The 26,627-nt window shown below is 39.3% G+C and overlaps 3 protein-coding genes across 6 annotated transcripts; 2 read left to right on the forward strand and 1 right to left on the reverse strand.

Moving 5' to 3' along the window:
* Nucleotides 1-54: 54 nt before the first annotated feature.
* On the forward strand, nucleotides 55-8,168 carry GEMIN2 (gem nuclear organelle associated protein 2). Of its 4 annotated transcripts, XM_085580540.1 has the most exons (11): nucleotides 55-186; nucleotides 695-779; nucleotides 1,946-2,035; nucleotides 3,598-3,618; nucleotides 4,004-4,063; nucleotides 4,223-4,333; nucleotides 4,907-4,951; nucleotides 5,649-5,717; nucleotides 7,040-7,150; nucleotides 7,339-7,397; nucleotides 7,719-8,168. In XM_085580540.1, exons 1-11 carry the CDS (start codon nucleotides 65-67, stop codon nucleotides 7,756-7,758), a joined length of 813 nt encoding a protein of 270 aa, XP_085436666.1. In that variant the 5' UTR covers nucleotides 55-64; the 3' UTR covers nucleotides 7,759-8,168. The 4 variants fall into 4 exon arrangements, with proteins under 4 accessions (XP_085436666.1, XP_085436667.1, XP_021398398.3 ...); XM_085580541.1 differs by lacking the exon at nucleotides 5,649-5,717; XM_021542723.4 differs by lacking the exon at nucleotides 3,598-3,618.
* Nucleotides 8,169-8,914: 746 nt separating this feature from the next.
* On the reverse strand, nucleotides 8,915-14,161 carry TRAPPC6B (trafficking protein particle complex subunit 6B). Its single transcript, XM_021542725.3, has 6 exons — nucleotides 13,630-14,161; nucleotides 13,482-13,549; nucleotides 12,339-12,456; nucleotides 10,791-10,874; nucleotides 9,705-9,798; nucleotides 8,915-9,092 (listed from the first exon to the last, which is right to left on the reverse strand). The coding sequence occupies exons 1-6, from the start codon at nucleotides 13,708-13,710 to the stop codon at nucleotides 9,061-9,063; spliced, it is 477 nt and encodes a 158-aa protein (XP_021398400.1). The 5' UTR covers nucleotides 13,711-14,161; the 3' UTR covers nucleotides 8,915-9,060.
* A 483-nt stretch (nucleotides 14,162-14,644) lies between these two features.
* Nucleotides 14,645-24,601, forward strand: PNN (pinin, desmosome associated protein). The gene is made up of 9 exons (XM_021542726.4): nucleotides 14,645-14,782; nucleotides 15,060-15,131; nucleotides 15,789-15,857; nucleotides 16,974-17,046; nucleotides 17,130-17,224; nucleotides 19,134-19,215; nucleotides 20,830-20,985; nucleotides 21,068-21,206; nucleotides 22,222-24,601. The coding sequence occupies exons 1-9, from the start codon at nucleotides 14,670-14,672 to the stop codon at nucleotides 23,505-23,507; spliced, it is 2,085 nt and encodes a 694-aa protein (XP_021398401.1). The 5' UTR covers nucleotides 14,645-14,669; the 3' UTR covers nucleotides 23,508-24,601.
* The last annotated feature ends 2,026 nt before the right edge of the window (nucleotides 24,602-26,627 follow it).

Here is a 26,627-nt window from a genome sequence, read left to right on the forward strand (position 1 = left end):
AGCGGCGCCGGGCCGAGGCGCGCGCCGCGCGGCAGCGCCGCTCTCGCGAGAGCCGCGCGGGGCCATGGAGCCGGGCCTGGAGGAGCTGATGCCGCGGCTGCTGCCCGTGGGCGACTGCGACCTGGCCGAGGACTTCGATCCCACCGTGCCTCCCAGGACGCCCCAGGAGTATCTGAAGCGCGTCCAGTGAGTGGCGGGGCGGTGGGGCCGGGCCCGGGCCCGTCGCCTCTCCGCGAGTGTGGCGGGGCAGCCGGTGCTGCCCGGGCCGGGCTTCGGGCGCGCCAGGGCGGCCGCGCCGTGCTGCCCTCGCCGGCACAGCCGGTGCTTTCACACCGGTGTTTAAACACCTGCTTTAAAACGGGCGGGCACCGATCTCTTCCTTGTCGTGACCGGCGACACGATTCCAGGAAACGACATGAAGCCGTGTCAAGGGAGGTTTGGGCTGGCTATCAGGAAAAGGTTTTTCACCCAGAGGGTGGCTGAGCACTGAACAGCTCATGACAGAGTTCGGGAAACATTTGGACAGCGCCGTCGGGCACAGGGTGTGATTTCTGGGCTGTCGTGTGCACGGAGTTGGACTCAATGATATTGATTGGTCCCTCCATGATTTTTATGAGTATTTCAAAGACATCCGGTATATACCGACCTGTCACATGAAAGAAAAAAATGCAGCCCACTTGATTCTGTTTTGTAGGATTGAAGCAGCGCGATGTCCTGACGTTGTTGTGGCGCAAATAGATCCCAGAAAATTGAAGAAGAAGCCGACAGTAAACATTTCAGTAAGTTTGAGAGCTTTTGCACGTTTTGAGTAGGGGGGAAACCGGGAGAGATGTTCCTATAATGATGTTTGTATTACTTTGGGGGAGTCATTGGCATAACTGAATAGCACTGCTAGATTCTAAAAGCATCTACAGAATTAAATGTCTGTGTTTGAAGAAACCCCTGCTCACCTGCTGGGTAACAGCAGTATTTCTAAATTATTAAATTGATAATCCCCATACTATTTGATACACAGCTGACTATTTTACTGTGTAAGGAAATCAAATGTTGCATTAAATCTTACAATTATTTAATCCTGCATAAATTTAAACCTGCATAAATTTTAGAAGAAAAACATATCCATACCTGTCTTTGGGTTTAAGTCTATATTTAGCATAAGGGTAGTAAGTGCAGCTAAGCTTTACTAAAGTTACATTAAATTCTAGTACCACTTTCCTTTTGGAAGGAATATTTTATTGGAACTTCTCCTTACTGTTGAAGCAGATTTTTCTGTTGTTGCATTGCCCTGCCAGCTTGGTTTTTAATCTGTTTTCAAATAGTTTGCCTTTCTCCAACGACAACGATGTAATCTGAGATTGCCCTACTAGATTTCTCAAAGAAAGTTTCTAATACTGATATGACTTTGTAACTTCTGTAGCCATTCTCTTCATCTGTCTCATCTGTTTGTAGTGACATTCTTAAGCACTTGTAGAAAGATTTTGTTTAATAACCCTTTCATGCTAATCTTTAAAGCAGTTATATCTACTTAACTATCAAATTTAATTTTCTAGATGGTTTTATGGTCTTCTGTCTTCCTCAACTACTATCTTCACAGGAAGACTGCCTAAGATTGATAGTATCTGTCCCAGATAAGGAAGCTGCATCCATTTTTTTATGAGCAGGGAGATTAAAGCAGAACAATTGCTGAAAGGAAGACCTTAAGTAATTATTTGACAATGTATTTTGAACACTTAGTTTTCCTTCTTATGTACATATGAGAAGTGTCAAATTTGTCTAAGCCAAAATCTTAACTCAGCCTTGGATGTGGTCATGAAATTACCTTTCTTAGATGGAGAGTTCAAGGATATTGTTGACCTGATAGTAAACATTTACTGATTCTCTTGTCCTTAAGGATTCTTCTTATGCAGATCTCTTTACATTATAATTATTACCAGTGTTTTCTCAGATTTCTGGATGTCAGCCTGCTCCTGAAGGATACTCTCCAACGCTCAAGTGGCAGCAGCAGCAAGTGGCCAATTTCTCAGCTGTTCGTCAGGTACAAGATAGTCTGTGAGGGGTCTTGCATGGTCTAGATAGAACATATCTGTGCTTTATAGGGGATAACTTTACATCTAGTAGAGAAGTGTTGCGATTTTGTTGCAGGATAGAAGTTTATAGGCAAGTGTTTTAAGTTCTTGAAAGCTAATTGAGCATATACTGTGTGGCTTTTAAACCTCTGATGAAACTCTTGAGAGTCAAGTTTAAGAAATTCTCTGTATTTTGATTAAATTAAAAGGCATGGTTGAGGAAGGACAAAAACCCCTATGATGTTATGCAGTTATATTAAAACATAGTGCTAGCAGGAAATGTTCTGCAGAACTTAATATTAACTAAGAACAAAGTGGATTCTAACCCATCAGGAGATTCATAAAGTGCATTTAGAAACCTGTTGACAGAGGTGGCAACCCATTATGAGGAGACATACTGATTTGGTAAAACATATTTGTAAGGTTGTAGAATTAGCACAGACTTTCATCTTTCCTGATACATTTGCACCCTGCTTGAAATAACACAAGAACAGAAAATAAGCAGTCTCAAAGGGTAAAGGTTCTAAGTTCAGCTAAGCTTTGCTAAAGTTTTAAACTAAAGGAGGATTGATTTCAATTAGCTATAAGGAAGAATTTTTTTTACAGTGAAGGTGGTGAAACACTGGCACAGGTTGCCCAGAGAGGGGTGGATGCCCCATCCCTCAAAACCACTAAAGGTCAGGTTGGATGGGGTTCTGAGCCTGAGCTAGTTGAAGATGTGCCTGCCCATGGGAGAGGGGCTGGACTAGATGGCCTGTGAAGGCCCCTTCCAGCCCAAATCTATGATTCTATTATTCTCTATGCACAGTTCAAGCAGGATGAATTGAAAATATAATAAAAATATAGGTGGAGGTAATTTGTGATTCCACTGCTGCAGACAGCATGTTTACAGTGCATTGATACTGCATTGTAGAGTCCCTCAAGTACTGAGGTGTGACCAGCTAGGAGCTGCTCTAGCACTGAACTCTGCATGAGCTCATGTACCGTGTTTTTTTCATGGAGGAAAATTTAGGATTCTAACATCTCCCCCTCTTTCCCTCACTCAAGTGAAGGAGGAGATCTGTACTACTGCATCTACATTGTAAACAGTAACTGAGCTACCCCTGTTTCTGCGGGGGATCACATTGTATCCTGTAGTATTAGGCGTACTCTAAAGTTTTAGCAGAATTAAAGAGACTGATATCTAAAGGCTTATTCACTGAATAGGTATTTCTTTTATGCTCAAATCATTTGTCATTTAATCTGTGCCAGAATTAACATTGTGAAATATGAGACTATCCTAAATATTTAAAACCAAGAAAGAGCATCAGAATTCACTTGTTCAACCATTGCATCAGCTGCTGTTACTTAGAGCATTTTTAGTGCTCTTTTATACAGCTACAGGAACAAGTGGAGTGGAAGACAAATTCCTTCTGCTACAGAACATTTACAGCTCTCTACAAGTAACTGTTAAGCAGGCCAATTTGTCTTACACAGGATTCCTGCCAGGTAGAAATGTGATAAGAATCCACACTTGCCTTCTTTTTTACAGTTCTGTAGACCTCTGATACAGGTACAGACCACTGTTGGAAACAGGATATTGGCTTTATGCATGCTTTTGGATTAACTCAAACTGTGTTTTCTCTTAGATTGTTCTAACAAGAAAAGTCTAGAAGACTGTTAAAGCTTACTGCATCAGCTTAACCTTATGTAATAGACTTCAAAATGCCTTCAGCTTTAACATTACTTCCAAAATCCCAGCATGAAATTCTTAATTACATTTCTGCTAAGAGGCATGGGAAATATTTAGCCAGTTGTGCTGGCTATATATCTAGTGGATATATAGAAAGTCATAAAACATATTTTTTATGCATTTTAAGAATTATGAAGAGCCCTTGTGGCTAGGATAAAATAACTGCAGAGTTAAACTGGGATTTGACTTTGTTTTAATTACTCAGAGCCTGAACAAGCACAGGAATCACTGGCGGTCACAACATTTGGACAGCAATGTTACTATGGTGAGTAGAATTCATAACAGTGCTCTCTGGTTTGTTTTCCCAGTTATTCAATCCACAGTTAATCTTGCTTTATAGTTGCATGTAACAATTTAAGCCTTTTCTCCAGTGTCTTCAAGATAACAGTATTACACAGTTTTCATTTCTTTTTATTTACTTTAGCCAAAATCAGAGGATGAAGAAGGCTGGAAGAAGTTCTGCCTCGGGGAAAGAGTATACTCAGAAATAGATGTACTATCTGATAATGAAAATTTAGGAATTGATTACTTGAAGGTGAGTATAGGACTTCTAGTTAATTTTCAGCAGTTATTTTCTAGACTAACTGCCAGAAACAATCTTAATGTTTATTACTACTTTGTGCCAAATAGAAAGTAGGCTCTGGTAAGCTCAGAAAGTCCCAGTGTATATTCTTTTTATGCAGAAACTAAATGAAGCAGGAGTTAAGTCTTCAGTCAAAATTTGAAGAGTTCCTTTATCTCTTATCAGCTAAAGTTATTACTTTGTTTCACTGAACAGAATAGAAGGTTTCTTCATAGTCTGCTTTAGTGTTTTGTTGCATAGTGATATGTGGTTACACTCCTCCATATGTGATACCCTACAAACATATTCTTTACTACATAATTTTGAAAAAATAAAACTTTAACAAGTAACAGTAGAAGCAAGGTGCTCTGATACTTCACTGGACCTTCAACTTTCTTGAAGATACTTTTTAAATAAATTTCAAAGCTCAGAACAGACTTTCAAATCACTACAAGTGTCTGAACATCAAATTAAAATCTTAGTACGTTCTAAATTAGAACAAAGATGTTTGTGATAATGTTTGCATTTTCTAACTTGCTTTTTCAGGTGGGGTTTCCCCCTTTGCTAAGTATTGTAAGCAGGATGAATCAGGTAAGCCTACCTCTTAGAATCATATCGTGACATTGCCTAAATCATTATTTCTCATGTTCTGTTGCAGAAGGCTTACCTATTTTTCTTTGTCTAGAGTAGGCAGTTATTACAAATTCTATCAATTGTACACTCAAAAGGAAAATATGTATTTGTCTCACATTCAGGTACAAACAACTTTAGGAGCAAAGATTTTTCATTACTAGTTCTGAAAGTATTTTGTTGCTGTAGTTTCTCTATAGCACATGTAATGTTTGAATTTTTGCTGACTACCCCAATAAATGCTTTAAAATGTTTTTATATTTCTCATTTAGTGTTTTAAGTGTGCTCCTTCCATTTGATTGTGTATTTCTATGTACATTGAAAGGCTAGAAGAACCACATTTCTCTTTCCTTTACTCCATTTCCCACTTACCACCATTATACACAACCAACCAAGCAACCAGTCAGTGTGATGCTTCTTTCCTAATCTGTAGCTACTTATCCATAACTTTACATTAACATAGACTTAATTCATTTCATACAAACTCCTTTTCAAAAGTGGTACTTCAACACTTACTTTACCCTTACATGTAACTTCAAACTGGAATAAATACTGCGGAGTAGAAATACTTTTTATATAGTAAAGTCCTTCAGGTAGAAGAGCAGCAAAGCAAAACATTGCAGATACTATATTGTCTCTTTCTGTTCCTCTTTTGAAGGCAACAGTAACCAGTGTCTTAGAATACCTGATAAGCTGGTTTGGAGAGAAAAAATTTACTCCAGAACTGGTAATTTTTAATTTATTCTAACTACTTGCACATGAATCCATTAAACAAAGAATAAATTGTTCTTAGTTTTCTATTAAACTATTTTAATTTTCTCAAGAGTTCTCTAGATGGTTGTATCGTATTGTTACTTTCAAAACTTTCTTGATTAGATACTAAAATAAGTATTCACATTTGTTTTTGGAAGGCTAAAATTATAAAAGTTAACAGATACAGACATAAAAAATACTACCCAAACTCCCTCCCCTTTGTATTACTTGCCCCACTAACTTAAGCCATGAGACTCGATGAGTATCAAGGTTTAGGAGAGGAGAGATCACAGCAGCTTTGGTTCTGTCACAGTGCTGCACACTATTTGCCTCCAGTTTAGTTTGGAGGCTCATTACAGTGTGCTGGCAAAGACACATTTAATCTTTCCACATGAAGCGTAGACCAGAAAGCTTAGCTGCATTCACATGGTGAAAAGTCAAACCTACTAAGAACTCCTGATTGACAGGCTACATTGGCATGGAGTTTGACCACAGCTAGACTGACCAGCTGTGTAATGGCTCCGTATCTACAGAAGACCTTGGTGGTCTTCTCATCTCCTTCAGTACCACAAAGCAAAAGAGTAATGAAAAATAACATGATGCTTATCATAGTTTCACTCTTTTTTTTTTCAGTCACTTAAAGACCTTTCATGTTCTGTCCTTTCTTAAAGAAGACTGTTTTCTTTTTAACCAGTATGTATGTTGCAGAGAATGTGCACAATGACTTTTAGGTTAGGTCCCAGAATGAAGGCCACTAGACACTGTGATTAAATTATGAAGTTAGACTGGTACCAGAAATTAGGTTTGTAAGAATGCAGTAGAATTCAGAGATGTAAAACTCAAAGAAAAATATTTTCACAGGTGGTGCAAATCTTCAAGCAGATCTAACCACTAATTCCATAAAGATCTGAGTTCATACATACAGTCTTCAGGAATGCTTTTTCACAGATTGTGAAGTTAAACATTAATAGCCAAGTAATAATACTAAAATATTAAAATAATTACTAAAATAATCCTTCCTTCAGACTATAATAGCATCAGCTGTAATAATTTATATCTTGGCCAGCATTCAAAAAAATGCCAGGAAACCCAGGAGTAGTGCTCACAAGAGTCTTACCTAGAGACACAGAACCATATAGTGTCCAATGTGGTTTTGAAAATTCCGTTATTGCATGTAGCACTTGAATGCAGTTATGTTTTGAGACCTACACTTCAGTTCTGCTCTATAGAACATGAATTGCTTGACTCTTCAAGGAAATGCTCAGAATTAAAACTTTGTTATTTGAATCCTTACAGGGTAGATGGCTTTATGCACTGTTAGCATGCCTTGAAAAACCTTTGCTACCTGAAGCTCACTCCCTTATTCGACAGCTGGCAAGACGATGTTCAGAAGTCAGGGCACTGGAGGTAAGATTTAATGTAACTGTGCAGAGGACTTGGTGAATTTAGCAGGTAAGAAGGATCATATTTCAGAAGTCTTAGTTAATTTTTTATGTCTTAAGTTTGCTTGAGAATGAACATAACATGGCTTGTAACAGCTTCTCTATTTGACACAGGAAACAAAAGAATTGCTGTAATATTTCTCTCTTTTCCAGGAGAGCAAGAATGAAGAACAAATATCAGCTCTGAACTTGATAATCTGCTTAGTTAGTAGGTAATGCAACTTATACACCTCAACCAGTAATGTATGTCCAGCGTAAATGTGTGATTATTTGTACTAACCTAAATCCTTGTAAAAGTGAAAGTCAGTAAAATTACGTTGGGCCAATATAGCAAATATACTTAGCTGAAAGGATCTAAGATATACCTAAGAGAAAAGTAAGCTTACTCCTGCCTTCAGATGAGCCCCCTGAACCATGAAGCCATAATTATGATAGAAATACTAAAAGATGAGCTAGAAAGCATGTGTTGGACAACTTGAAGTAAGGAATATGTTGCATTGGATGTTTCTTACCATGTTCCGCTTCATTCCTAGGTACTTCGATCAACGTGACCTGGCTGATGAGCCTTCCTAGGCTGTATTGAGAACGTTCAGTATTTTGCATTGCCACAGTACAAACAGCAGTATCAGAGTTAACAGCAAGACACTGCACTGTTGAGACCTGAAGTATTACACAACCCCTTCAGAACACCCTCACACTAAAGCATTTGGGACAGCTGTGAATAACATCAGCTGAGTTTTAGCTGAGATTCAGTGTCTCCAATACCATCATAACCATCATTGTAAAGTGGTAACTGAAGCGTCCAGCATCATCTCTCAAGCTCCTCCCTTTGTAAACTACATTCTTGGTTAGAAATTTCTACCATCAGAGTAATCTATGGACACTGTTATTAGGTGAAGTCTGAGGTTACATTACAAATTACTATTCTTTTTCTAACAGACTTATTGAGGACTTTTAAAATAAAACTAAAGTATTTTAAAGACTGTTCTTAAACATTGTGGGCTTTCTTACTCCATATTATTTAATGGCAGCCTTACTATAGAAATTTAGAGTTAGGGCTAAACATGTTTTTTAAGGTTTTGGTGCCTGAGTTTTAGCATTGCTCAACAGTTCAATTATAGCCAACACGTTACTGAAACAATTGTTTCATGTAAACATTACTACTTTTTGAGTAGTACATTGCAGAAGTAAACCATAGCTAGCAATTAAAAACAATTACAATAATGTTGAGTTTATGTATAACAAGGTGGAATAAATTTCCTTCTTTGGCCAGTATAGATGCCCTTAGGCATAAATCATCCTGACACAAGGAACAATTGCTAATTTTAGGGACAGGAGAAACTGTTGAACTATGTAAAAACAAGTTTTCTTCTCCTGCCCCAAACTACAATCCTACAAAGGTCTCGCCTAATATCTTTAATGATGTGTGAGCTGTTAGTTCACATGTTATCAGGCTCCATCAAAGAAATACAAAAGCAATCGTTGCCTCCCAGTTCAGAGCGAATGGGGAAAGGTAGCAGTTGGGCATTCTAGTCAGGCAACACAACGTGCATTTGTTTCTTATTCAAATTTAGTCTTGGTAAGGATTTTTCTGTTCTCAAACTCTGTCTGTGGTCTTCCAGGCTCTTTTGGTAATAGAAATGTTTTGCTGATATAGCGAGTACACGGGTTTTACCATGTATAAATTACTACTTTAGTATAGAATAAATTTCATACCAAGACACAAGCATAGTGTTATTTCAATGAGCATTTATTACATATTTTGGAATTGTGCTGCATACTGCTATAATTTACATGTTATATACAAGACTGAACCAAGATACTGAGTCCACATACAAAGGCTTTTTAAAGTAGATACCTAGATTTGAATGTGCTCTACATCTTCTGTATCATCACCTGAAATTTACCTGCAGGAAAAGCAGAGTCAGATTACAATATTACTGTTAGAATTATTTCTCCAAGTAATTATTTTCTTGTAATTTTTTTTTCCAAATAAATAGTAAGGAACATTTCAATCTTAACAGTTTAATTGTAAGCAGTTGAGCCACCATTTAAATTTAGCATTTAAATTCTATTTGCATGCTGAACAACTTTTTTTTCCTGTAAGCTGGCCATGTCCCACATCACAGAAGTTTTGTGCTAAGTCGGTGGAAACTTAATGGAGCAGCTTATGTAATTACAATGGTCTTCACTAACATCCTTAGTGACTCCTATAGAGAAAGAGCTTCCCTTGTGCAAATAACCTTCTGGACACACATCCTTACATGTTTGATGCTTCTAAATGTAAATACAACTTTTTAGTTTTGTTTTCCATTCAACATCATGGAGGCTTATCCTCTGACAGTATTTTCTAAATACTAAAGGATACAGTAGCAAGCCATATCCTGAAGTTCACATGGGCTCCTACGGCCCAGCAGCTTCAAACAAATCCCACCTTGAAAAATGCTTATAGCAGCAACACAGTCAGTCAGGAAAGTTACCAAGTGAGCTAATAATTGAATACTCCAAGTACTACTTACATGCAGGCATTGATGAAACTTCAGCTGTTACAATACTCTTTATTCCCAGATTTGATAGGCCTCCTCTGATTAGTCCACAGGTGAATGCTAAATACTAAATAAGAAGTTGCACTTCAAATGAGTGTCAACAGTGAAGCTTGTTGATAAAGATTGAAAATAAGTACTCAAGAACACAATACTTGGACAACAGAAAACCATGGAGGTTTTGAGACTTTGTCAGGTCTCTAATAGATGAAACCTCCAATATTTGGTAGAGTGGAGCTTACTACACAGATTGTTCTCATTAGAGGCAGTATTCTGAGTCACCTTCTCTTTCCATTAAGCCTGTAGGAACTTAATATCCTTAAAACAATTATTCCCAAGATTTGGCTAAAATTAGCAACTGGTAAGAAAAAACAGTCCAAGACAGCATTCTTGTGCAGGCCATACCTTAGAATACAAGCACCTGCAGATATTTAAAATATGTGTTGCAAAACAGAATAAATATTTCACCAAACACACAAAAAAAATCCCAAAGACAGCAGCCAGTTGGGAGACTAAGATCAAGAATTAAGAAACCATAAAACAGAACTTAATGTCTCATTTTTTAATCCACCTGAACTAAAGTACTCTATGATAGGTTATACAGAGCTATTACCATAACTCAGTATCTGCACTCAAAACTATTTTTAATTGGTAGATCTTTCTGAATGTTCACATAATATCAGAGGCTTGTTTTATGTAACAAATAGCATCATCCAAATATGTTTTGGGAATTTTAAAGGTTTCTGAAAACATGCTTCCCAAAGAGAAAGAATCTGTGTGACACTGGCAGGTAGTGGCAGACAAGCACCTGCACCATGAAGTAACTCAAGTGTAACAGCAGCAAGTTGCACAACAACTATGACCATTTTTCAAACTATAAATCAACTCCACTGTTCTAAAACAGGGTGCCTTTGTAAAAAGCACACAGGCTCTGAAAGCATATCTTTAGGTGCTCTTTAGAAGAATTTGTATCTATTTAATTACAAAATTTAAAGTTATTAATAGATCAAGGTAATTAAAATGAAACTGGTAGACCCTGCCCCACATAAAATCCAAGGGTACCTTTGGTGCATGCTCTAAATACTGCTTTCCTGCAGACATTTGTGTCAAGAGACGGAATTTATTGTCTTGAAGGACATAAATACCCTGTTTAAAAAGAGAAAATTGAGAGGTTTAATTAAATGTGCAGTAATATAAACCCCACATTTTCTGTGAATGGATTTGATTTGTAGATAAAATATATAAGGTTGAAAAATAAAATTTTAGATTAAGTCATATGTGATTTAAGTTTAAATTGCATTATTTACTTGCAAGGAATATCAAAATAAAATATTCTTAATTGTGAATATACAAAAAAACTCTAGATAATAACATGATCAGTTAACCCTAAAAAATGTTTATGTACATTTCTTCTTGGAAGAGTACTTCCAGTGATCAGAAAAAAATAGTTCTATATTACAAAGTCTCTGGTAATATATCAAATGCATACTGGTTTTACATTCAAATCTTCATCTTCATTGGGTTTTGCACATCTCTATTCTTATTCTCAAATTCAGTGGGGTATTACTTAATAGCAGTACAGGCAACAACACCCAGCAGACAATCAAAGTAAAGGTCTGGTGTTTTCTACAATACAATTTTGTGCAACAATAGGCATCTTAATAAATTAAGTATAAACTCAGTATAGCTTTATCTACACCGGTCATATTAATTTCCTTGCTAATGTGCTACTTCGGAATTTCACAAGCCTTGAACTTAAAATAAGGCTGCATATACAATTAAGACCTTAAGCTCAATACTACAGCTTTTTTGAACTAAATCCCCAGATTTCTAAAGTAATAATTATCTCTTATTACGTGATTAAGTCCATGTAAAATAAAACCTATATATTCATCACAATCCTTGTACAAATCCTTTTCTTCCCAATTTGACACAACAGGGAAATGGCTGTAAGAAAACCAAGTAATTCAATTAGGAAAAAGATTTTTTAGTCTAGTAAAATGGCTCCTTAAGTTATTTTGATCTGTCTTTAAGAACTCTGGCTGTTGATATAGGAAAGCACATGGATACAGTACAATGTCACCAACAGGCAAATCTGAGAAGTTTCTCCACTGCTTCTTATACAAGTATTTTCAATAGATTACAACTGTCTCAACTGCTGAAAACTCTTAACATTCTTCAAAGTAAAAAAGTCAATTCACTGCAGCTATTCTATTTAAATAAATGCTAAGAGAGTAACATCACTTTTTCACTATTTTTCTACTAACATTTATTAAGAGACAGATTTAAAAGTTCTTGTTTAAATGTTCATCAATTGTAATCATTACTGTCCTTTCTGTCACACTGCAACAGTGCATATGAAATTCAAAGCATTTAGTCTTTTCAAACAGGGAGGCAATAAAGACATTATAAAGGCAATTACTAAATTGTATTCTAAAGCTACATGATAATATGAATATTGAAAAACACACTTTTTAAACAAAACAAATATGGAACATTTTGGATTTCTCATCTGGTAATTACTTCTGACCAAGCAAAACAAAAAATGCACTAGCAACTCAAAACTCTCACCAATTTTCTACATTAAATCTTAATCTTCAGCATTAATACCTGGTGATTAGTCCTTAGGTTATCTATTTGTTTCTTGAATACCGTTGTCCAAAAATCTTTGCAAATGAACTTCATAATATCTAATTCATCCTTGAACCTGGCAGTGTCTTTTGTAAACCTAAGAGAAAAGTGAGATAACACTGAGTGGTATACATAACCTGACCAATTTAACATAGAAATAATTTTTAATGGTACTATACATAATTTTTGAGGTTATTATAGAAATTAGTTTTCCAGCCATCGTGTAGTACCATTCTACCCTCACTGTCCATTCATCAAATATTTTAACTTGAGCAACAAAGTGTTATCTTAGTATCTGCAATATGATAGCAGAATATATTGTTTTAATTCCATAATTATCAAACATAGTTGACATACAGAAAGGTGGAAAGTGCTCCATCAGTTTTATCTTCAACAAGGTATCAAAACAGAAGATAAACAAAATGCTCACACCTATACTACTTATTGGAAGAAGTCCTTCAATTAGGCAAAACAGCTCTAACATAGGAACAAGCATATAAAACTTGTTCCCATTTTTCAGGAGGGACTTCTTTCTCTTGCTTATTTCAGACTTCTCTCCCTTTATCCTCCTTGAGGGTCTTTATCTGGCAGTAAAGGACCACTTTATTTAAGAAAAGCACGACTTCAGAAACTCGAGAGTCTCCACACGACCTCGGAACGAGGGCGCCGGTCCCCAAAGAGCCCGACCTGCTCAGTCGCGGAGTCGCAAGCGCTGAGAGCACTTTACGAAAACTAAATAAGAGTAATAGCCAATCATAAAATTATACTTAAGAAGTAAATCAGAAAAATAATGAAGCAGGAACTAGAAGTACCAGAAGCAGGAAACATACAAAACAAAGTAGAATTAAAGATAATTTTAAGTACTAAAAGTAACCATGTACCCTGACTCGGTTTCCATGACGGGAAGCACTAGGAAAACAATACACTCCAAAACTGTCTCATGATACACAGGCACAGGTCCCCACAAGAATGAGATACAAAAAGAGGAGATGCCAGAACAACTGATGGTTAGAGGAACGCGCTCTCCGCCCAGCCAAACCACCACACTTTGCCCGGAGGTGTGCTTTACCGGCGAGGCGAAAGCCCCGAGAAGGAGCAGCGGCTGCCAGGGCTGGCACTCACCTCTCGATGAGCCCCTGTCCGACGCGGAAGCCCATGCTCTCCAGCTTGGTGGTGCAGCGCCCGTTCTCCTGCAAGACACAAGGCGCCGCGGCCGCAGCGTCAGCCGCGGCCACCGCCGGGCGGCCCCGGCGGCCCCGGCCCCACTCACCCCTTCGCCCTGCTCGGCGGCGCGGTACATGCCCGCCACCATCTCGCCGTGCAGCAGCAGGAACAGCGCCTCGTCCGCCATCGCCGGGGCCGCCGCCCCTTCCGGGCGGGCCGGCCAGCCGCGGGAGCTCCCGGCCGAGGCGGGGCGGCCCAGCACTGTGAGCCGGAGCTCTGGGAAAGGGGCTCTCGGTTAAGGCTCTGCAGAGTCTGCGGACTCGGGCGCTGCCGGCAGCCGGGGATCAAACGCGCCCCTCCTGCGGAGCTGCCCCGCCCACCCTAGTGCTGGAGCCAGGCGGGGCGCCCGTGTGTCGCCGCCTCCTAGACAGCGCCCGTGCGTTCCCCTGCCCGCCGCGGGGAGCCCCAGAGCGACGTCGGCTGCAGCCGGGGAAAAGCGTGGTTTAAAGCCTCGCCGCCGCCCCGGGCGCCACGGCTGACGCGCACTGCGGAGCTTCCCTGCCACGCCGCTCCGGCGGGATGCGAGGGCAGGAGCGACCCCGGCACGCGCCGCCCGTCAGGCCGCCCCCTCAGCCAGCGTCGAGTAACAGCCCCGTCTATTGGCTCGCCGGGCACAGGCGCCTCTGGTAGCGCAGCGGTGATTGGCCCTCGCCTGAGTCCCGAGCGTGCCGGCGTCTCGGCCCCATCGAGAGTGGGAAAGCAGGATGCGCCCCGGGTGGGTGGGAACAAGCGGCCTCGAAGTGGTTTTCTGATTGGGCTACAAGGAAGTGACGTTTGAGTTCTTATTAGTCCTATGCCACGTCACTCCGGCGGTTCCTTTAGTATCCGTCGAGTAGAGCCTTCCCCAGTTGGGCGGCCGGGATGCCAGTCTGCCCCTGGGCTCTGTGATTGGGCACCGCTTCTGGCGAGCCACCTGGGGGGCGTGCCCGTTCCTGTCGCGCCCGGTGATTGGCGGTCGGAGGGGGCCCCCGGGGCGCGATTGGCTGCGCCGTGCGGGCCCGCGGCCGCCGGAGTGGGCGGGGCCTGTTCCCCCTGTTTCCCAGCGCTGCCTCGCGCGGGGCCCGGCCAGGCCGCGCGGCGGGCGGGATGGCGGTGGCGGTGCGCGCTCTGCAGGAGCAGTTGGAGAAAGCCAAGGAAAGCCTCAAGCACGTGGACGAGAATATCCGCAAGCTCACGGGCCGGGACCCCAATGATGTGAGGTGAGGCGGGGAGCACCGGGCGCGCCGCGGTACCGCGAAGGAAGGGCCGGGCGGCGGTGGGGGGGGCGGGCGCGCGTCGGGCCTGCGGGGCGGGCGGCGCGGAGCCGGCCGCGGGTCCCGCGTCCCTGTGCGGGCCGTGCCCGCCCCGCTGGTGCGGGATCGGGCAGCTCTGTCCCGCGGGGCTGGGGCGGAACGGCCGCAGGCCCGTTGGGCCGGGCGGGCAGCAGCGCCCCGGGGCCGGGCTGGCACCGCTAACAGCGCTTACCGTCTCTTTCAGGCCCCCTCAGAACAGGCTGTTAGCCCTCGCAGGCCCCGGTGGAGGTAGAGGGCGTGGGAGCTTATTGCTAAGGTAAGGAGGCGCGGAGCGGACAGTGGAGTTTCATCCATCCTTTCCCTGGCAGTGGCTCGTGAGCGCGTTCCTCGTTTGCTTCCGCTCATCGCTGCGGTACTGTTTGAGTGAGCGCCAGAGCTGCCCTACAGGGCTTCGGAGGTTAAGTTTAAAGCGCCTTTTCATTTTGAGTTGCTACAAGCCTAAATGGGTGGTTTTCCCCCACCTTCTCAGCCGTTAGGCTGAAAAATAAGGGGAAACGTCAAAATAAAGGGAGGTGTTGTGTGGTGGCTGGGACCTTGTCTTTGAAATCGTTCAAAATCAGTCTCTTGCTGGTTAAAAAACTGGTAGGTGCTCTAAGAAGGATTTTAAAACATATGTGGATAAAAACACATCCTGAAAATTAGTGCAGGTAAGATTGTTTGAACACGATAGGATGCTTGTTACAGCAGAGCTACTCAGTTAAATAAGTGCAGAAATTCAAGGTTAAATTACATGGTTCACAAGCAGTGTGTTAGAACATTTCACTGCGGTGCTAACAGTAAATAGTGATAGAGCTGAGTAAAGTTTATGTTTAATCATGACCATAAAGCAAAATTTTAGTTAAATTGTGCACACTTGAAGTGCTCCAGGGATTAACCTAAACTTGTTCTAAGACCGCAAGCGTTTTGTTTTTAGGCGTGGATTCTCGGATAGTGGAGGAGGACCCCCAGCCAAACAGAGGGATCTTGAAGGTGCATCCAGTAGGTGAGTGCAAAAACTAATGCAGCCTACTTGCTTTTCAGAATGAGAATTTGTAACAGTAAACCAAAAACTGGAAATAACTGGGGACATTCACTGTCTTCTTTGGAGATTGCTTACTGAAGACTTGTTGGGAATAATTTGGGTGACAGCAAATCACGTGGTGAAATCTTTTTCATACCTTAGAGCAGCATAAAGGTGGTAGCAATAATATAAAGATGTAGCAATACAAAGATATCTGTAATTTTTTTGTTTTATTTGGTGTACATTCTGCTATATTACATTCTTTTTAGTTATGACATTTGTTTACAGTGAGCAAAAATTGAATTATGACTGAGACCTGTTGAATAAATTGAGTATAGGCAATATGACCATGGACTTGGGTTTTGGGCTTTCACATCTGGTTGCAAATCCATCAGATGTGATTGATAATAGTGAACTCAAGTGCTGTGGGCACTTAATGTGTAGTGGTAGTTCTTGACCAAAGTAAAGCTTACTTTGGAATTTTTGAGTTAGCAGAAAATGAAGCTGGGAAGCAGGACAGTAATGCTGTGCTTACAAAGCTGAAAACAACTTCAACTTTAATGATTTATTTTAGGATTTATTTTATTTAAATTATTTATTTTAAGTTGTTCTTTGTTAAAGCCTTAGTTCATTCATGCCTTAAGTGGTAAGCCCTCTGCCTCTCTCCAATAGGTATTTGGTAGGTAACTTGAACAGCATTTCCTGTTTAAGAAATTATACCAACCTTTCCATGTCAATGCATTGAAGTCTGTCTAGTGATCCCTTTATACCAGTCGCCATTTTAGAGATTTCTGGAAAAGCACAAACATTTAAAAGAATGAATTACAAGTGTATTTTAAGAAGTCAAATATGATGTTTGCAGGTTCTTCTGTTCTTATTACTCAGCAATTTGTATTAAAATTTAAACTGTCTGTCTAATTGATTTTCAGCAATAATAGATTCTGTCTGTAAAATGTTACTTACTGGTTGTTGGAACAGTGGGGAGATTTTCACCGAAGTGTTGGTTCTTCTGACTAGACATGCTTGTATTTTTCTCATGCTGAAAGAGATTCTCTCCTAAACACATGTTCTCTAATGACCACTGGCTTTCTTCCTCAGGCTGGGTGGAGAGCGTCGGACAAGAAGAGAATCACGCCAAGAAAGCGACGCAGAGGATGATGATATTAAAAAGGTAATATATAGTAAATGGAGCTGTGCAAGCAGAAACGTACCTGCAACACGATCAACAAAGTAGTTTGTTTTTCATTCTTGTAGCCAGCGTTGCCATCTTCTGTTGTTGCTACCTCCAAAGAGCGAACACGTCGAGACCTTATACAAGATCAAAATATGGATGAAAAAGGAAAACAAAGGTATGCAGCAATCTTTTTTAAACTAACTTTTGAGTTCTGCCATATAAAGTAGCTTGTGATTTAAAAGATACTGCACACAAGCTGTTGTGGATCAAAGATTATGTTGAAGAGTTACCATTATAGTATAAAATGTAATTTAAAAAGTACTCTGAAAATACTTCACAAGCAGCATCATGTGCATTGTTCACATAACTGACATGGATTCTACTTTTCAGGCCACCTACAGGAGCAGTTTTGCTAGTGCTAGTGTTTTAACATCATTTGAGTAAGACAGAAATATCTGTAGCTTCATTGGTTGCTTAATGTCTTAGATTATTACAGCTATCTTGGCTCATCATTTATTTTGTTGGTTGAAGTAGGGTTTTGAATATGGTTCCTTTCTCCCTCTGCCCCTTTTTTAAACTTAAATAGTTCCATCATGTTTCTTTTCTCATATTACTTTGACTTCTTGTTGTGTGTACAGCCTTGCCTTCATTTCGCCTGCTGCTTTATAGATTCCTCCTATGTATAGCTTCTCTTCCCTATATTTTATTTTTCTTAGGGCTATTGAAATTTTAACTGAAATGCAGCTCTATTGGTAAGAGGTATTGGAAAATCAAATTTGCAACTGTGTTCAACCTCTTGGCCTCCATCTACTTCAGATTGCAAATCACTTGGTGTAGTAATAATGCACCCCAAATAAACAGAAGAATTAGAACTGGAATAAGGAACTCTAGAAATCTTCTCTGATAAGTCCCTACAGGTCAACTGGCACAGAAAACTGGCACTTCACTTGCTTCTTTTAGTCATAACCCCACTTAGAGTATTCCATTACTAGGTTCTAATTGCTTCCCTCACAGGGAGACTTCCAAAATTCTTACTGAACTTCCTAGAGCTTCAGGCACTAAATGCTTGTTCCCTCAGAATTGTTTTACTGCTTTTCAGTTCAGTAGTCTCTAGGGAGATGAGAAAACCACTATTAATCTCTATGAATTGTGGCGGAGGGAGGTTCTTTAAGAGGACAGCATGCCCTGAACTCCTGATTTTGCTCAATGTATTCTGGGATGCCATTCATATACAAATGCTCTTTCAGTGATCTTTGGCTTTCAATTTTTATTTGTTGCTGTTTCTATTATTTTATATACTTTTACCTTTCAATGTGAGGTTTGTGCCACTGTAATAGAGTGGGACTTAAGGAAGACAGTAGCATTTCCTTTCTCACTTTATCAGGTTCAAGGCAAATAAAAAAGTCTGCATCAGATTGCAAAGACTTAATTTGGGATTGAATGAAAATAAATTGAAGGTGAAAGTCAAGAAACTAGTTATTTCTCAGAAGAAGGGAATTTGTTGAAGTATTTTACTTATTTTTCTCAAAACAACACCTAATTGGATGAGAGCGGTTCTGTTTTCATTGCACAGTGCAGTGTCTCATTGTTGGGCAATTCTGATAGATAAGCTTTCACTCCCCTGTGGCTCCATTTCTCCTTAATAGTCTAAGAAGATTGTGGAGAGGGGACTGTATGCTTTTTAGAAAACCCAGTTTGCTCCCTTATTGATAGCTCACACTGTATTTACTTGACTTTTTTCTTTAGTACTCTCTGCTTCAGGATTTTTAAAAATATTTCCTTAGTGTTACTCTTTCCAGATGGAAGATGTGCAGGCTTCCAGTTTTGCCAGTGCTAGCTGTTCTGTGTTACACATAAGAGCTGTGTCTTACTTGTAAGCAAAATGATATGTCACTGTAAATTATATCCTGGACTGTTGGCACAGTCAGTATGTCTTCTATTGCTAATGGCCTTGAGCACTACTGGGCCTTTAAAAATAAATATCCTTGAGGTGGAAAGTTTCTCTGATTATTTATACAAATAAAAGTCTTAGTACTTGAACTGAATCTCAAATATTTTTTTGTTGTGGGTTTGGTTTTTTTCAGGAATCGACGTATATTTGGCTTGTTGATGGGTACTCTTCAAAAATTTAAACAGGAGTCCACAGTTGCTATTGCTACTGAGAGGGTAATTACTTTAAATTCTATCACATTGTAAATAATAAAACAAAATTATTTGGTTATGTTATTTCAAGTAAGAATGAAAGATCCCTACAGTGTAGGTTGCAGGTTAGGGTTAGGCAAAGTGGTGAGAGTGTGTGTAGGTTTGTGTTTGTCTCAGTTAAGGGGAATGAGGGTGGGAGGCAGGAAAGTTGTTCTTACTATGACTTTGTAACCCTGTTCCTGACCTTTGTGGAAACAAAAAGGCAATGTTAAATGGAATTTAATCAGGTTACTATTTAAGAGGTCATAGGCGATTTCTGGAAATAACAGTGATGCAGTATTGATGGAGCAGTGCTTACCCTGGTGTGTTCCAGATGTTTAAATTATAACCAAGTATACAGAAGTCTGTGCTTGGTTATGCTATCTATCTAAAAATGTAGTTTCTGTTCCAGTACAGATAACCAGAATTTCTGATTTTAATAAATAAATGTGTGATTATACTGAAGCAAAGGCTTTGCATAGTTCAGTGATTGCTTCAAAAGACTTGTATATGGGATGGTGGTAACTTTATTCCCTTTTAATTTGTGAAGGCTATGGTATTTGTTTACTGTTGCACTAAATGGATTATTCAGTTAACTCTGATAACCTTTAGATTAAAAACTGTTTTAAAGTTCAAATTTCAACAGTCTAATTGATGCAGATAGAAAGATTTAAACTTAAAATTTTTCTGTATAGTGTCAGCAGAGCTGACTCACAGTGCTGGTATTGATTACGTTCAGATGCAGTATTTGGGTGGTTTACCTAACTTGTCATGTGGCACGTAAGACCAAAGTTCACTTTTGCCTGCTTGCATTTGAACAAAAAGCTGTTTATCAGGATGGTCTAGAAACCTGGAGTCCCTGTCTAATTTATAGAAGTATGTGTTTGCACAAAGAGACTTCGAGGAGTTACTGCTCCTTGCAAAATTTTTCTGAGAATCCATATGGAGATCTTTTTTTGTTCATACATGTACACTTGCTGTAAATCAAAGTCAAGGCCTGAGGAGTTTTACAACACACCTATTTTGTTGTCCAGGCAGTAAATTCTGTTTTTTTATTGACAGTTATTGTATAATCTGAGCACATGGCAGTCTAGGGCATACAAATGGCATTCCTGGATAATAGTAACATATATAATTAGCTATTAATATACTGGAAGTGTTCACAATCAAATTTTTGTTGGTCACAAACACCAGTCTGCAGTCCCTCATTTGTTTCTGGAGGAGTTTATTTCTTTCTCTCCCAAGTGGGAAATTTACCTGGTTTCCCTGATACCTCAGATACATTCCTTTTATTTTTCTGCCACTGGGGGAAAGAAAACGAACTTGTTAAGCTTATACTGAAAGTTTAAGTCCAGACTGAAAAATAGTAAAGCACACAGGAATTCACAGAGCCCCATAACTATATAGTTAAACCAACAAAAAATTAGGTGTGAGCAAGCAGTGACACTCTTTTCTTCCATTAGCTGTAGTTTAGGTGGTATTTCCTAATGTGTCTTTAGGAATATCTTTAAGGGTGTAAATAATCAAAAATTATTAAGTGAATCAAACTAGAACACTTTCTCTTGATGCAGAAAAAAATTAAGATTGTATTTATTTTAGCAAAAGAGACGACAAGAAATTGAACAGAAACTTGAAGTGCAGGCAGAAGAAGAGAGAAAGCAAGTTGAAAATGAGAGGCGAGAACTGTTTGAAGAAAGACGTGCTAAACAGACAGAGCTGCGGTTATTGGAGCAAAAGGTTGAGCTTGCTCAGTTGGTGAGTTTTTCTTTTGTTCTTGATCTTTGTCTTGTTTAAACTATTCTTGTATATCTCAGGGTTATTTTCTTTCATTTCTCAGCAAGAAGAATGGAATGAACATAATGCTAAAATAATTAAATACATAAGAACAAAGACAAAACCTCATTTATTCTACATACCTGGCAGAATGTGTGCTGCTACGCAGAAGCTGATGGACGAGTCACAGAAAAAGATGAATGGTAAGTGGTCTTTGTTATACAAAAGTCCTTGTTCTTGCCTCCCTTTGCTTGCCATACAAATTTATTTTACGTCTCTGCTTAAATACATGAATTTCATGCTTAGGACAAACTATATTCTTACACAGATGTTCATCATAAGTGGAAATTACTCTTTCAGTGACTTATTTTTATATTGAATGGGATTTGATTGTCTTACAAGAAGTCAAAAGATGCGTATGCATTATTTCAGAGGTATGTGTTTAAAACAGTCCTTTATATTAGCTTTAGTACCCAGATGTATCCAAGTGCAGTAACTTCATTTTTGAAAAGATAGATTCTGTGAAGATGCAAGGAGCTGCAGGTGTTTACAAAGCATTTGAGAAGTATTTTCTTGAACATAGCATTAGAACTTTATGATGATTTTTTTACCTCAATGTGTGTTCATTTCTGTTTCACAGGGTGATTATTTTTCTTTTGGAGAACAATTTAAAATGCTCCGATTGATGGTAGTCTTACTGTATTTTTTTATTAAACTAAGAATATATTGGTTTGTTTTTTCGTAGGTGCTTTTCTTCATTTTGTGGGGTTGGGGGGGGTAAGAGAAAATAGCTTATCTGTGTGGATAGCCTACAGTAATTAAGCTTTCTTAATACCTAGCTAGGCTTTTGCTTATTTTTCCTGTCTTTTGTTTGCCTTAGGAAGTATAACCTTAATAGGTAAATACCAGGAAATTAAAGTATTATTTTGATATATTGTTGGTTGGTTTGATTTTAATGAAGTCAAAAAGTTCGTGTTAGCTTAGATTTATGGCTTTACTGTTCGAATATTCAGCAGAGCTTACTGTCCTCTTTGTTTTCTTCAAGTAATTAGCAGTCTTTTTCATTATGCATGAATGGCTTGCTACTTCAGAAAGAGCAAGGTTGCAGTATTTATAAGTTGAACAATAATTGATAACTTATTAGCTCATAGTTAAAGGGTAAGTAGACTTCAGTGTCTGTAGATTATTTTAACAATTATTTATGCATTTATTCCCTAGCGCTCTTTGAAAGCAGGAGAAATGAATTTGCAGAGCAGATTAACAAAATGGAGGCCAGACCCAGAAGACAATCTGTGAAGGAAAAAGAACATCAGGAGGTGCAGAAGGAAGAAAAGAAGGAAGAACAGAACAAGGAGCAGGAAGAGGGTAAGGTGGCTCAGCAGGTGGAAGAGATGGAGACAGGTAATCAGCACAATGATGTAGAAATGGAGGAGGTAGGGGAGGAAAAAGGAAAAATAGGTTCAGGTTCAGGGCATAGTGATGCAGAAAAAGAACAGGAGGAGGATGAGCAGAAACATGATATGGAGATGAAGGTAGAAGAGCCTACTGAGGTGAGGGAGAATGACAAGCAACAGGATGGTCAGCATGAGGAGATCACAGTTGTAAAAGAGGAAAGTGAAAACATTCAGCCTGTGGATAATGAGCAGGATGTGGCTGAAATGAATGAGGCAGATAGTGTAGAACCTGTAGAAAATGAAAATGGCAAAGAAATAGAACCAGAAACAGAGTGTGATGCTCAGCCAGAAAAAGTGTGTCATGTTCCTTCTCCTAAGAAGGAGAAAGGTATCAAAACAGAAAATAATGCTGAACTTGAAGACACACAGGAGAAAACACCTGAAGCTCAAACAGAATCTGTGGCTGAGGCTCTATCTCAGCCACAGTCTGTGCCACTAGCACAATCACCTCAGTTGTCTCAGTCCACTCAGGATACAGAGCCCCAGACAGACAAGGATGAAAATGCTGTGGTGTCTGTAAAGGTGGTTGAAGTCCAGGCAGACCAGAATGAGACACCAAGTGCAGAAAGTAAGAGTAAGACTAGGGGTAGAAGCAGGGGTAGGGCAGGAAACAAAACTGGTCATACCCGTAGCAGCAGCAGTAGTAGTAGTAGCACTTCAAGCAGTACTACCAGTGCAAGTAGTTCCAGTACTGGCAGCAGTTCCAGTCGGAGCAGTTCCACCAGCAGCAGCACTACAAGTGGGAGTACGAGCAGGGACAGTAGCAGCAGTAGCTCTAGCAGCAGCGAGAGTAGAAGTCGAAGCCGAGGCAGGGGGCATAACAGAGATAGAAAACGCAGAAGGAGCACAGACAGGAAGCGAAGGGATGCTTCGGGCGTAGATAGAAGTCACAAGTCCTCAAAAGGTGGTAGTAGAGATACTAAAGGCTCAAAGGATAAAAGTTCAAGGTCTGACAGAAAGAGATCTATATCAGAAAGTAGTCGGTCAGGCAAGAGAACTTCACGGAGTGAAAGAGACCGTAAATCAGACAGGAAAGACAAAAGGCGTTAACAGAAGAGACCAAGCTTCCTTAGTCTAATCTTTGCAGCAGAAGATTATTTGAGTGAAAGGATTCCTTGTAAGGAGGAAGAGAAGGCTGCCTTAAGAATTGCATGCTGTAAAAAATCTTTTGGAAAAATGCAGACTGTTTACCAGGCATTCTTGTACTTTTTACATAATTTTGTAAAAGGTTACTTACCAAAATTATGTGAAGTTCCTGAAAATGTAAAAATAAAAGATTAACACTCCTTTGCATCTTTTTTTTTAAATACCCTGTACTCATTAAGATCCTCTGTATATTTTAATAGGTAAACCTTTAAAGTAGATGTGATCATTTCTTCTGTATCATACACTTTTTTTTTGTAGAAATAAATATGCATTTTAAATAAATTGTTTGAGATGTCCTGTTGACAATTAAATTCCCCTTTTTAGATTATAGGAAGGCAGCATTGCAGGAAATAGAAAATTTTGCCTTTCCCCTCTATTCTTTGCAAGAATGACAATTTTAAGACCTAGTAAAGCAAATAATCTCTCCAGTGCTGGGTAGGAAGGCAAAGTAATTGATTTGAATCTCTACTTTTTGTTTTTTTTCTGTAACTGCAAGCTCTTATTCAATTCTGCCTATCCTTCAGTTTTATAAAAATAGGCAAGCAGTAATTAAATGGGAATGTTAACACTGGCCAAGGTAACTCAAGTCAGTCTGGAAAACCACTCTTACCTGCTTTCTGCAGGTGCATTGCTAGTATTTGCATCTATGTTCTAGATAGAGATAATCTCTTCAGTGATGATCCTTGTTTTGGTGGCCAGTGGAAGAACGACTTCAGCTTGCTTCTCAACCAGGATTCTTTTTGTTTTAGTTAAAGACTAATCTTTGATCCCTTCATACCACTAGGAATAATTACATTGCAGTGTTGGAGTTACCTGGGACTACCTAATACTAATGTTGTGTGCGTGCAAGAATGCTTTCTGAATGTATTTAATAAACCTAAGGTGGTATAGTGTTACCTATGAAGGTGAATACTGTTTTTATATAATTTTGTATGGAAAACAATAACATCTGTTGCTTTGTTCTGTACATGTGCAAATAAATGTGGCTTTGTAGATTACTTACTCTCTCATTGCCTATGATCTTTTCTATTAACAGGTGTATTACCTTAGTCTTTCTACATTTAAAGTATGAATTGTAATTGCAGATGGCTGTACCTTACAAGCTCTGTATCCAAAATTATTCTTAAGGCTTTTAATTGTCTGTTAACTGACTATGAAACTGTAGTGCTATAATTGTGCTTTCTTGACAGAAAGAGAATTGTGTTATCTGATAGGCCAAATCACAGACCAGGAAATCCTAGAAAGATTTCAGTATGGAAGGACACCTAAGCATGGTTTAGTGTACAAAATGCAATGCACACCCCATTTTTCTAGAAGGTGGTTGCCAAGTTCTAGCTTGGAGTGTGTCAGTTTTCATCTGAACTCAACAGTAGTGACAGATTTATGTGTTCTGAAATGCTCAATGTCATGACTTCAAGAAGTAAGGGTGGAGTAAGGGGTGGAGTGCAGCACAAATAGGCAGTGGGAAAACATAGGCTTCCCCTTTCTCAAGGAGTTCAGACTCTTCAATCCATTTGCTACTTCAATATCCTATCCACCTCCGTCTCTCTACAACAGAGTAATTTTTATTCTTGTCAGTATTTTCCAACAATGTTTCCTTCCCTTCAGGGAATCTTGTGGTTTAATGTGTCTTTTTTGAAGGACAAAAAAGTTCAAATGCCTTACTGAAGATGTTAAACAATGTTCTACCAAAAAAAACTTAATACTGAATAACTGAGTAAATGTTTCTGGTCTATGTGTTTTGACTAATTTCAGGTTTTAAATTGCCTTTGGAAACCATTTTAGTTTTTTCAATTAATTACACTTTTTTTGTAATGTTGAATACTTTTAACATTTCTTATTTTGAGCTTGTGTGATTCACTGCTGTAGTGCATTTACTGGACAGGTTTAAATGGCTGGTGCTGGAGTCAGTTGTGCAAATCTTCTGACCACTGTTTGAGAGCAACACGTTAACAGGGTTTACAAAAACAGTAGGATGGTGGGTCCGGTTGCTGAACTAAGGACTGGATTTCCCAGCTGCAATGTATTTTGGACAGTGAAAATACAGGAGCTTTGTTGCTCCATATGAAGCTGGTGATGTAAATGATTATTTAATGTTTGTTAGAAGAAACTTACTAGCATTGTTAAGCAGTGCCATTAATTATTAGCATTCCTAGGTCTAAGCAGCTCAGTATAATACGAATGTAAGCATGTGATAACTGAAGTTTTCTAAAAGCTAAATATTTCAATCAATACTCCACTACAGAAACAGTGTAAGATGGTAATGTACTATAAGTACCATAAAGCAGTAGTGTTTCTAGTAATTGTTACATTTTCCTTCAAGGCCCCCTTCTCTTATCCTGAAAGAATATCAGAACTGTGGATAGGAATGAGACCATGAAAATAGCTGACAATGTCAAGACTAAATTTTATGGAACAGCTTGTATTTTCTATGTATTTAGTGCAGGTAGCATAGAGGTAGGAAATATTGAAACATTTTCCTATCCCTTCCCCACAAGGGTGAGTGGAGATAAAAGGAAAAATGCCTTGTTTGCTTTTTGCTCAAGTGGACAAAGTAAAATAGTTTTTCCCCTTTTCTAAGAATGAAGCAAAAATGCTTTATGTGAGCAGGGAATATACCATGTATGCTCTTTGCCTGTCTTTTGAAGTGTTTCCATCATGTGGTCCCTTCTAGCTTTCAGTATAATTTAAGAAGGCAGTTGGTGTTTTGGTTGTTCTAGAACCTCTATACTATGCACTAACTCTATACCATTACTTGCTATTTTTTTTCATCAGTTGTGATGCACAGATAAGCTGGAATTCTCCAAGAATGTGTTTTTCTACAATGCTCCACTTGGAGTTCTTGTCAGAGTAGATGTTACACAGATTGTTCATTGAATATAAGCAGAAATGTGACTTTGGATAAAAGGCATACTCTTTCAAATTCTTGTTCTTTAGCGTGATGTCTTTGTGCATGGAACAGCTTCTTTATATTTTATTCAAAGAAAACCTGAACATAATTTTTCTGCAGACAGTAGATATTAA

This window comes from Lonchura striata, chromosome 5 (assembly GCF_050655825.1).
Source record: "Lonchura striata isolate lonStrDom1 chromosome 5, ASM5065582v1, whole genome shotgun sequence".
Taxonomy (NCBI): domain Eukaryota; kingdom Metazoa; phylum Chordata; class Aves; order Passeriformes; family Estrildidae; genus Lonchura; species Lonchura striata.

What these genes read in the sequence shown, in the direction of transcription:
- GEMIN2 (XM_085580540.1), top strand. Translation starts at nt 65, where the DNA reads ATGGAGCCGGGCCTGGAGGAGCTGATGCCGCGGCTGCTGCCCGTGGGC. An exon ending in TCTGTAGACCTCTGATACAG is followed by an intron (nt 3,619 to 4,003) that starts GTACAGACCACT and finishes TTAATTACTCAG; the next exon opens with AGCCTGAACAAGCACAGGAA. An exon ending in AAAAATTTACTCCAGAACTG is followed by an intron (nt 5,718 to 7,039) that starts GTAATTTTTAAT and finishes GAATCCTTACAG; the next exon opens with GGTAGATGGCTTTATGCACT.
- TRAPPC6B (XM_021542725.3), bottom strand. Translation starts at nt 13,710, where the DNA reads ATGGCGGACGAGGCGCTGTTCCTGCTGCTGCACGGCGAGATGGTGGCG. An exon ending in GGACAGGGGCTCATCGAGAG is followed by an intron (nt 12,457 to 13,481) that starts GTGAGTGCCAGC and finishes CTTTTCTCTTAG; the next exon opens with GTTTACAAAAGACACTGCCA. An exon ending in AGTTTCATCAATGCCTGCAT is followed by an intron (nt 9,093 to 9,704) that starts GTAAGTAGTACT and finishes CTTTTCCTGCAG; the next exon opens with GTAAATTTCAGGTGATGATA.
- PNN (XM_021542726.4), top strand. Translation starts at nt 14,670, where the DNA reads ATGGCGGTGGCGGTGCGCGCTCTGCAGGAGCAGTTGGAGAAAGCCAAG. An exon ending in CTTGAAGGTGCATCCAGTAG is followed by an intron (nt 15,858 to 16,973) that starts GTGAGTGCAAAA and finishes TTTCTTCCTCAG; the next exon opens with GCTGGGTGGAGAGCGTCGGA. An exon ending in AGGATGATGATATTAAAAAG is followed by an intron (nt 17,047 to 17,129) that starts GTAATATATAGT and finishes TCATTCTTGTAG; the next exon opens with CCAGCGTTGCCATCTTCTGT.